At 37.6% G+C, this 11,289-nt stretch overlaps 1 protein-coding gene across 1 annotated transcript; it reads right to left on the bottom strand.

Moving 5' to 3' along the window:
• Positions 1–854: 854 nt before the first annotated feature.
• LOC149829289 (proteasome subunit beta type-2-B-like) lies at positions 855–10,451 on the bottom strand. Its single transcript, XM_090018026.1, has 3 exons — positions 10,222–10,451; positions 9,819–9,942; positions 855–1,406 (listed from the first exon to the last, which is right to left on the bottom strand). Exons 1-3 carry the CDS (start codon positions 10,377–10,379, stop codon positions 1,074–1,076), a joined length of 615 nt encoding a protein of 204 aa, XP_089874152.1. The 5' UTR covers positions 10,380–10,451; the 3' UTR covers positions 855–1,073.
• Positions 10,452–11,289: the final 838 nt, after the last annotated feature.

Below are 11,289 nucleotides of genomic sequence, written 5' to 3'. Positions count from 1 at the left end.
ATATATAGAGAGAGAGAGAGAGAGAGAGATGAAAACCTCTCTAATAGAAACCCTCCCAAACCTTTCCAATTGACGTATTATTAGATTTTTGTTGTTTTTTCAAAATTCTGACCCTACAAATGTGATTTATATGCTTGTTTTTATAAGAATCGGTTCATGGAGCATTTGATTGGGATGCATGGATAAATTTTTTATAAGTTTCAAAATCAACAGTGAATTTTTCATAAATTTTTTAAACCCAAATACCATTTTTTCTATCAAAATTTCATGATCTTAGTGCAATTTATAGTAAATCAATCATGTTGAAGACAGCTGTATAGTCAGAATTTTGAAAAAAATACTAAAAATTTCCATTGAGAAAGTTTGGGGAGGGTTTCCATTGAGGAGGTTTTCATCTCTCTCTCTGTTTTATATATATATATATATATATATATATATATATATATAAAACCCTTTCTTTTATATTTTCTATAACGAACCACGTGAACTCCCATTTCTCTTCTCCTTCTAAGAGCGGAAAGCAGCAACAGCGAAAGGCCAAGAGAAACGAGACCCCAACCCCGCCTTGTTTAAACCGAGGATGGAAGACATAAAACGAAGAACAGACCGAAGATAGAGGTTAAAATCAAAACCCATGTGGGGATGGAGGGCAAAAATTTGAGACAGGGCAGGGGTGGAGACCTTGTCCCTGCTCCCGTCCACTGACATCCCTAGAGGAAGCTAGAAGGCTGTCCATGAGTCCTTAATTCTGCAGGAGGCCCACCTGCAGCTACCATGAACATCTTCCAAATGATGAATGGCTTGTTATCCTAACCCTAAAAAGAGAGGCAAAAGGGCACAAAAAAGACTACGAATTACCATGAAATTCTTTTAAGAGTGAAAATGTGAACCAATCTCTACCCATCCACAACACAACCAATTGTTCATTTTCCAGTATCACCAACCACAAAAATACTGTCCTACAACGCTGCTGAATCTAACAGTGGCATAACGAAAACGAGGTATAATTTCCTGCTGGGAAGTGTGTGACGTGAAACTGAAAGCAAGGAAAACATGGAATAGAAGAGATCAAATTAAGCAGCAGGAACACCAGCATCTTTGATGGTCTCACGCCAGGCATACTCCCTAGCTCCGTCTTTGTCCACGATCTTGATAACAAAATTTGGTGGAGCAACAACCAGTCTAGACCTGATCTCAATTATGCACTTGTCTACGAGGCCAACAGCTTCCTCCACAGACATGCCATTGTGATAGTGTCTATCCATCATTGACAGACAGAAATAGGAGCCATAGCCAAATGCACCTTTCTGGATCTTGTGGAGAGTGGCAATGTAGTCGATATAATAGAGAGATGGACCAGTTTCTTTGTCATAACCGGCAAGAAGAATGTTTACGAAGTATGGATTCTAAGGAAAAAAAAAAAGACCAAATCAATAGAGTGGCTAATGGAAATGCAATTATTTAAATGAGAATTGAGAAATGAAACAGAACCCAACATAAACCGACTGCTATGAACAGTTCCACATTCTACAGTAATAACAGAGATTGCATGCAAAGTGTGACAAATCTACAGGTAAACATTGTACAGATGGTGTAGAAAGTAGAACTAAGCTCTATACATGTCTAGAACAAACAACTCAAATGATCTCCTAAGGATAACTATTTTTATTCCTTTTTGAGTGAAAGCTTTTCTCTGCCATTGAGTTGCAGAATGTTCAACTAAACATGTTTTATTACAACTGCAGAGACAAAATCATCTTTGGATCCAACAAAAACTAATGCAATCCAAAACAAACAAACACACACAGAATAGGTCAGACACTTACGAAAACTGTTCAGTAAGACTATTTGAAGTTACCTAAATAATTAAACTAGCTCATGTCATATAAGCCATAGGCAAAGTTCCAGAGCAAGAGCGGGAGATTTCTTCCAAGGTGGTAAAGTGGGATTACCATGTACAAACATTATATTTACAACCATTTGTGATGCAAGAGCTATGATACAAGCTGTTAGAAATACGCAAATTAGACTAATTTGGTTATAAGTTGGCATAATACCCAGTGCAACCACCTTGACTTGAATGAAGCTAGATTATCCGAGCTTGCAAGACAAGTAAACCTGGTCTCATCTCAATTTTTTCTCATCTGAAAAGAGAAAAGTAACCTAAAAGTAACCTTCCTGGATCTCGCCCCATAGTTTAGGCCTATTTAGAGCAGAACATTTGTGATTCATAAATTGAAGTAGATATATTTACTTAAGACTGTATCCAATCAGATGAACTTTGTCCAAGTTCATGGTTAACATCAAGCCTTCTAGATTAAAATTCTTGATTATTAAAATGGAATTGTGGTTAATTTCAAGGTACTGATTCAGTTTTGTTGTTTATCAAGTTATGGAATCTTCATATTCTATGGAACCTAATGATTTCTGGGGACAGATTTTGATCTCAAGTAGTGATTAACTTTTGGCTTATGTGTTCATCAGCAAATTTTTCACTGATCCATAGCGAGAAGAATAAGAGTTTTCAGCAAAAGGAATGCCCTGTTGCACGAACTCATCCTAATGTACTTTTGTTGTTGAGTATCATCTTTGTGGGTTCCTTATGAACCTTATCAAGTACGAAGCTATGAATTGGACTTTTTAAAGTCTGAAACTGCACATTGCAATGTTATGAAGGGTAAGGAACTAAGAACTTGGTATTAAGGACAATCATGGTAGCGGTGATGATTTGTCTAAGACAGATGCATCAAGATGATGATGATGGTGTGGAATGTAATAAAGTTTGATTTATCTTATCTGCCTCCAATCTAGCCTAGAAATTTTGTTAGCTTTTAACTCTTGTGGAAATTTTCAGATATTTTCATCCGAGAATCATTATGAGGGAGAAATAACTTTTACAACAGTATTATCAAAGGAGAAACCACAAATATGTCAAGTATCTTAATTACTAATAACATCGAAATGATTCACAATATTATCTTCATGCTGTCAGATGAAATACTGAAATCAATCATATTGTTCTCCCAGTTTACCTATGTCACATGGATACGGATATGGGAGCGGGACATGATGCAGATACACCTAGTACACTATGCTAATTTTCATATTAGGACATGTCGTCACGGCTGTACACACACATAGATGTATGTATGTGTGTGAGTAGATGTATAAAACAACAATTTTAAATCACTACAATTAGTAACATCAAATAATTAAACTAAGAAGAAATTGAAATGTAATGTAATTGATGACATTTTAAAAGAAAAAAACTCTAAGTGAGATCATAAAAGAAAATAGATGAAGTTAATGACGCGATATTGACTGTGCGTGAAACTGGTTTGACTATGTCAATGAAGTGCCATATCGTGTCCGTGAAGAGTCCGAGTGTCGTGTCGTGTCAATATGGGATACACATGCTAGGTGAAGTGTCCATGTGACATAGATTTTTACACCTAAAGGCCTTAACTGGAGGTTGGAAAGTACTTCTATGAAAAAGAAAAAGTTGTCACCACTAATTTATTGATAAGATAGGAGTAGGTATTGCTTAGAAAAAAAGATGAGGGTATTTGGGGGTGGGGGGTGGGGGTTGTTGTCCAAATGAAACATGCAGCTCTATATGTGGAGAGCTCTATATGTGGATGCTTCTCTTCGACAGAAATAGTCTCAATCACCAACACAAACTCTAGAAGCCCACATTGATAATGCTTGCTTACTTGAAGCACTTGGACATCTTGTGCAGAAAACAGTCAAGAAATTAATTCCTTGCAGATAAATTTGCATATTTTATTATTCTTTTGGAAAACATCATTTGCTTTTCATGGTGATGTAAATCAATTTGCATTGAAAAGAAAGGAACTGAAAAGGCTCTTATGGAACTTGTATCCCTTGTCATGTTGGTAGTCACTTGATCGCAACTTCTCTTGAAGATAAAAGTTGGACATCAAGGAGCAGTTTTATGGTTATTTCAATCAGTTTCTGATGTGTGGGAACCCACCTGACCTCCTACATTTTGGAAATAGATTTGTTGAATGAAACAATCAAAATGCAACTTTTTTATCAAACTGACATCAAGGGCAAAGTTAGACTTAAAGCAAATTTGGAATCATAATTTTTGCCTGCTAAATGTATATGAATAGATCTAAAATTTCTTAGACCTTGATTAGAAACGTAAACAAATTGAATTGGTTCTTGAGTTGAATTCAAAACCCATACGTGATTTGAATTGGGATTATGTTAGGGTACCCCTTAACTTAGTCTGATGGAACTTATTTATACTTTGTTTATGTTAAAGCTCCCCAGATTTCAACAGATCATAAGCCGGGAACCTGTTTTCGTCGCAAAAATTTTCCCGTCTTCCCTTCCTTGCGGAAGAGAAAAAGGGAAACGCTTTCGCGCTTCAAACTTGACCGGATTTTGAAAATTGTTTTGAAATACTCGCCTCCGTTTTGAAAATTGCGGGAAAATCCATGGGATGGGGCTCGATCTGTCGGTACGAGGTTCCACAGTTCCTGCCGCCTTTAATAGGGGTAATCGAACCAAGGACAGAGAATTCAGGCATGTACTATGAGGCTTTGGAAAATGTAAGTTGGAAAACATGATGTATGCTCAGAAAACCTTTAGAGTTGAAAAACATTTCTCAGGAAAAAGGTGAAAGTCAATTTCTCAGAAAACTCAGATGAAAAGGGTTTTTGAAATCACGAGAAAGTTCATAAAGATGTGGGAAAATCATGAATAGTTGAAAATCCTGGAAAAATAGAAGTGATTCTTGAGAAAAAGGTGAACATTTGAAAAGGGAAACACTTCTCAGGAAAACTCAGACTTTGAGAACTTTCTTAGGAAAATGATGGAAAATTTATAGGAAAACTCATTGGAGACAGAAAGCCGAATCTTAGGAAATTGAAATTCAGAAAATTTTAGCCTTGAGAAATTGGAAATCGATCTTGATTGTTGAAAAAGGTGAGAGACTCCCTTTTGAAAATCTTGAGAAAATAACGTTTTCCATGGAAAACTGTGGAAAAACTTGACTTGGGAAAACCGATTTCGGAAAATCCTCAGAGTTTCTTGAGAAATCGATTTCTTGAGAATGAAATTTTCTTAAGAAAATCACGAGAAAACCAATGATTTCATTATGCAAATGATATGAGTGAATGAATGCACTTTGAAAGATTTTCTAATAAATTTGTTGGAAAAATGTGTATTAAGTCAAAATAAATCCTTCACATATTCTGACTGTGGCCATGAATATGTTCAGAGTTTAATTGATTTAATGCACAATACTTTGAAAATATTGGAAATATGATGTGCATTTTAAGATAGCCTAAGAGTGTAGGCTCAATGTGACTAGTAGAAAGATATGGATCTGGGTCTCGTCCATATTCCGACTAGGGCCGTAAATATGGATTCCACCGAGTTCATCAACTCCCTAAGAGTTGGTGCACGTGCCATTCGTATACATCCATAGTGCTTTTGAAATAAAATGCATGAATCATATAAACAGGATATTGCATAAATTCAAACTATATGATATGCATCCTAGTCTAAGCGGGAAATTAAATCTCTTATTCCAAAATTTACATTATTACATCACTAAATAAATGAAATAAAAGAAATTGCAAACTTCAGCTCCTTCTTTTGAATATTTCTGCCAAACTTGAAATAAGGTTAGCTCAAATATGTGGGTTTTTCCAAGATTTTCCAATAATATTATGAAATTATTGGATTTAATTGGATATAAACCCTATTCTCATGCTTCCTTGATATTTGAAATGATGTAAATGCAGGAAATTTAGTAGAAAATAGTTTGAAATTCGAAATGGTGGTCAAAATGACCAAAATACCCCTAATTATAAAGTTACACCTTTAAAATCAGGGTTTTTTGAAGAAAAACTTGGTAAAATTGAGATTTTGAAATTCAAATTGAATCAAATGATGATGAAATGCATGATGAGGCATGACGACATGCTGCTAAACACATTAGGACTGTAAAATCAGAATTTGACATTTTGCAATTTATTCAAAATAACGAATTTCGCTTGTTTTTTGCTTGGATCAGGGTCCCGCGGAGCCCTGTTTTTATGATATGGCTAAACCGAGCCTCAAATGAATTCCAAATTACACCAAATTCGGTATGAAGCATCTACCTACTCTGATAAACAGCCTAGAATGCTAAAAAACACGAAATGATATGATTTGAATGCTAAAATTTAAAGAAAGTCCTAAAAAGGGTGGATTTTGCCTATGGACCCGAACCAATTGCAATGTTTAATATGATAATGCAAGATTTACACCATGAAAACTTCTGATATTTTGCAGACTGCTAAAGGACCCGAAATGGAACACTTTTGGTTTTTACAGCCTCTGGATTTGAACTATGGTGAGTTCGGTAATGGGGATTTGGTTCTGATGGAGGTAAAATCGACCTAATCTGATATAAAATGCTAAAAAAATAGAAAACAGCCATGGAAATTTCTGATATTTAACAGAGCTACTCACGACACCTACAGGGACAACTTTCATGTTCATGACTTCGGTATTTGATCAACAGAAACATAGATAAAAATCTAACTTTTCATTCCTAAATCGACAGAACAGACAAATGTGGCAAAACAGGAGACTGACAAGAAAAATCCGAAACAGATATCACAACTGTTCTAAAAATCACAGGCTTTCAGATGCAAACAGAGGACATCCCGAACATGACATTCACTTTTTACAGATTCGGATTTGGAGCAATACCCAAAGAGAACCCATAGCTCTAAGTCGATCCAAAGTCTCAGAGGCCCAAATCAGGCTCTGACACGTGTCCCGAACTCTCGGATTTTTGTCAGACATTACAAAAAATCAGAAAAATCGTAGAAAATCATGTTAAAAACTAGACATCCTCCCGAGTTCAGAACATCTTTCGGATCGAAAATCGGATCTCCCATGAGGGAGATCTCGATTTTACAAGTCGGAAATGAGTTTTTAAAATGCATCCCGAGTAACAAAACCCGACTTACCATTTTGAACGTTTACCGCAGTAAACGAATTCAAATCTCTCCGAATTTTTGGCACATTTCTAGGGACACCTAAAGGCGCATTCCATGATTTTTTTATAATTTTTAATGAAAAATAAATGCATGAAATGACGTGTGGACTGACTGACAAAAACAGAGAGCTACTGAAATTGAGCAGAATTGAAATAAATACCTAATTAACCTAAGAAACATGCTAAATTAACGAAATAAAATATAAATTAAATTTAACTAAATGCATGAATGCTAGAAATCATCAAGGAAGCATAATTATATTTTTTTTATATATGTCGTTTTATGAGAATAGCTCAATCCATCCCTCGAATGAGCTCTTTCTTCAAACGACAACACGAATCAAACCAAAAGCATTATCATGGTGAAATTAATAGGAATGGAGGCTTACCTTGTGTTCTCCAGCAGTTTTGGAACTCCCGAAAAGAGCGGCTACGTTGATAAGGGGTTCCAGAGGGACGTGAATCCAAAGGACACCAAGAAAGAAAAAAATGGAATTATGAAGTTCAATTCTCAAACAGGGCTCTCCCTGAATTGTGGCGCCATCTCAGGGTGGCTCCTACAATGACATGTGGCGCCATCTCAGGGTGGCTCCTACAATGACATGTGGCAAGAGGGAGGGAAAGGGACACGTGGCACCATCTCAAAAAATGAATTTAGGGAGGAGACTTCAGGATTTGCGCCACCTCAGCCTGGAGTTTGAATATTTGAATTGTTGCTTTTTCTGAAGGAGACAGAAAGTGACATGTGTCACTTGCTTTTTCTGAAGAAAGCAGAGAGAGACACGTGTCCCTTACTTTTTCTGAGAAGAGCAGAGGGTGACATGTGTCACTTGCTTTTTCTGAGAAAAGCAGGGAGTGACATGTGTCACTTACTTTTTCTGAGAAGAGCAGAGAATGACACTTGTCACTTGCTTTTTCTGATAAAAGCAGGGAGTAACATGTGTCACTTGCTTTTTCTGAGAAGAGCAGAGGGTGACATGTGTCACTTGCTTTTTCTGAGAAAAGCAGGGAGTGACATGTGTCACTTGCTTTTTCTGAGAAGAGCAGAGAATGACACATGCCACTTGCTTTTTCTAAGGAAAGCAGAGGGTGACATGTGTCACTTTTTCTGAGAAAAGCAGGGAGTGACATGTGTCTGCTGCAGGAGAAAATACCTCAGATGGCGCCACCTCAGAAGGGGACAACTCTACTTTTTCTGGACAAGGCAGCACATGACACGTGGCATCTCAGGGTGACCTTGGAATGACACATGGCACAGGGTGAAGATGGTGGACACTGACACGTGGCATAAAATGAAGAGAATGTCTAATGACATGTGGCGGCATCTTAAGATGGCCCCCACACTGACACGTGTCGGAGGATGGAAGGAGAGAGAAAATGACATATGGCGCCACCTCTAGGTGAACCCTACACTGACACTTGGCAGGTAAATGGGAGGAGAGAGAAAAAGACAAGTGGCACCAATCCAGGGGACAAGGCTCCTATATTTTTGGGTTTTTTCAAAATTCAGGTTTTTCAAAAGAAAAGCCTATGTGACACCACCTCAATGTGGGCCCCACATTGCTTCTTTATTGAAATAAGGACAAGATAGTAAATCCTTTTTTTGGAATTTTCATAAAATCTAGACTAATTGGCAAAACAAAAATTTTGAAAAGAGATGGCCCCTGTAGGGTGATTTTGTAAAAGGAAGATATTGACAAAAGGGCGAAATCTGAGATGAAATTTATTGAAAATTATCCAGATTGTTTTCCTGATAAAATATTTTGAAATTCAGAGTCCTGGGGGTAAAATGGAAAGAATTGATAATTTTGAAGACCCAGGGTTTTGAAATTGATTTTAAAAAGAGTTAAAATTCAAATCTGGATTGAAAATTTTGAAATCGAGAGTTCTTGACCTCGAAATGACATGTTGTGCAGTAAAGTGATATGAAATGCTCATGCAATGACATGTCTTATGAAATGTAATCCTGAACTGGGCTTTGGAGATTCTTGTTTCCTGTCAGGAGTAGAATTTTGAACATCTGAGCCAAAAATAGAGAAATTTTGACAGTTGCAGATGCAATTTAGACTTTTGCAAGTTCTGAGCTATGATGATGCTTGGTGGTAATGTCAGGAAGGTGAGTGAAAATTTGGGGTGTTTACAGAACCCCAACAACTATAAAACACTAACGCAACATATAGCTTGATATGCCACAATTCCCAAGCTTTGCATCAAAAAGCCTAATAAGAAAAACCCCCTTTGCCTTCTTAAAGACGGATCACTCAAAGCCCTCAAAGAAAACCAGTTATGTTCCTTCACGAGAACAGTAAAATTGAAAAGCCAAAAATCTTCCTAGAAGATCCAAACAGTACCTCACTTATTTAAAGTAGATTGTCTCCCCATTATTTCCACAAACTTCCAGATCTCTTGCCGAATGAAACGTGAATCTTTCAATTATTTAGCTCTGCCACTCAATGAGTTGCCTATTCTTATAGTGCATTTCCACATCTCTTTCTTAATGATCCTACCATCAATAATATCGGCACTGAGAGAAGAAAGCCAGGATCTGTGGAGGGATCTTCTGACTAGTTAAGAAACTTGTATAGTCAACAGATTAGTTTCTTTTGTTTCTTATTTCTTCAAAACAATTCTTTCTCATTTATACACATAGATCATAGAATCAGCATTAGAAAATAAAAGGGGTAAGTTACCACTTTTCTCTCAAAGCCCTAAAAGGAAACCAGTTCTATTACTTCACGAAAATACTACAACTGAAAAACTCCAAATATTTCAAAGAAGATCAACACAGTACCTTCCTCAGTGCAATGGCGAGCTCCCCTCGGGTGAAATTCGCTGCCGCGGCGGTGGTGAGAGGGATACCGTTGCGGAATTGATAGAGATGGACATTCTTCTGGATGTATTCCGTAAACTGAACCCTAGATTCCACACATAATCAATAAACAAACAGAGAAAAAAGTCAAAAACTTGCACAAGTTTTACCCTTCTCCTGTAATGAAAAGTTAAATTAATCCCTAAATCATACGAATCGAGCTATCCAAAAAGCCCCAAAAACTTTCCAGAATAAGCAAAAATGCCCAAAACCATGAAAAATATATATTTCACCCAACTTCAAACAAAAACAATGATTGTTGGGAGAAAGATCTCAGAACCCCAAAAAAAAGGAGGAAGAAATAAGGAGAGAAAGGAGAGGAGACCTGTCGCCGCTCTCGCCGCTGGCGCCCATGAGCTTGTGGGAGTCCAAGATCATGATCTTGTCCTCGTTGGATTTCTGGACGAGGATGCTGTGCACCGCCGACGTATCGGCCGCTATCAGAGCGAACCCATCACCCACTAGCCCGAACACACACTCCATCTCCCGTAATCTCTCTCTCTCTCTCTCACTCTCTCGCAGACCTCTGCGTCCAATATAGAGACCCTTTTTCTGTCTTGCAGGAGAAGAAAGAAATGGGAGTGGTAAATATCGGGGAGGCCCCTCTAAGTAGCAGCTTTTCAATGTAAACCCTGATAGGATGTAAACGGGTCGGATCTAAGCATTATCAAGTCCAAGTTAAACGGTTCTAGTACAATCGGATTCAGATTCGAATTTAAAATTGGATTTTGATTAGCTAAAATAGTGTCTGAACCCAACTTATTTGAAATCTGACATTCGCGTGGGAAACTTAATACCGAACCCAGATCATATTATCGATTGGATCCCATTTTGACAAATGAATCCAAGTAAATGGATTTAGATCCTAATGGTTTTCTACGAAAGTTATAGGAAGGACTGTGAAAATTCTTTCCTAATGGGTTGTTTCGATGACACGCAAAACCAGAGTGAAAACCTATTTTTGAGTGTCAAACCAGGTTTCACCCAAAAAACCTGGGTTTGTGCCTATTTGGATGCCACCAAACCAGGTAAAGTAAAACTAGGTTTTCAATCTAGTTTTGTAGAACTGCTCCCCCCTCTTTTCTTAACCCAGTTTATCAGGAAGAGGGAGGGAACAGCTCCCACTGCCTTCTTTGCTTCTACCGTTTGACCCGGCTCTCATATCCTTTATTCCAGCCACTTCTGTTCAGTCACCGGCCAGAAATGGCCGTACAAATGCCGCCTGCATGGGGCAGTACCATTCCGGCCGGAAGAAGTCATTTTCAACTGCTAACAAATGGCCTAGTAGGATTTCTCTTTTCTTGTGTATTTTCCTATTAGGAATTATTCGTCCATTTCTGACCACTTACCGACCAGAAGATGGTCAAGATGGTGTTGCCAGGAAAGGCGATAC

This window comes from Nuphar pumila, chromosome 9, assembly GCF_984573655.1.
Source record: "Nuphar pumila chromosome 9, dmNupPumi1.hap1.1, whole genome shotgun sequence".
NCBI classification, from domain to species: domain Eukaryota; kingdom Viridiplantae; phylum Streptophyta; class Magnoliopsida; order Nymphaeales; family Nymphaeaceae; genus Nuphar; species Nuphar pumila.
The sequence above is the reverse complement of the archived record's forward strand: the minus strand, read 5'-3'. Positions and strand labels throughout refer to the sequence as shown.

Bases quoted from the DNA above. Each gene is read 5' to 3' on its own strand.
- LOC149829289 (XM_090018026.1), bottom strand. From the start codon at position 10,379: ATGGAGTGTGTGTTCGGGCTAGTGGGTGATGGGTTCGCTCTGATAGCG. The intron at 9,943-10,221 runs GTCTCCTCTCCT...TGTGGAATCTAG, and splicing joins AGCGGCGAGAGCGGCGACAG to GGTTCAGTTTACGGAATACA. The intron at 1,407-9,818 runs GTACTGTGTTGA...TTTTTTCCTTAG, and splicing joins TCGCCATTGCACTGAGGAAG to AATCCATACTTCGTAAACAT.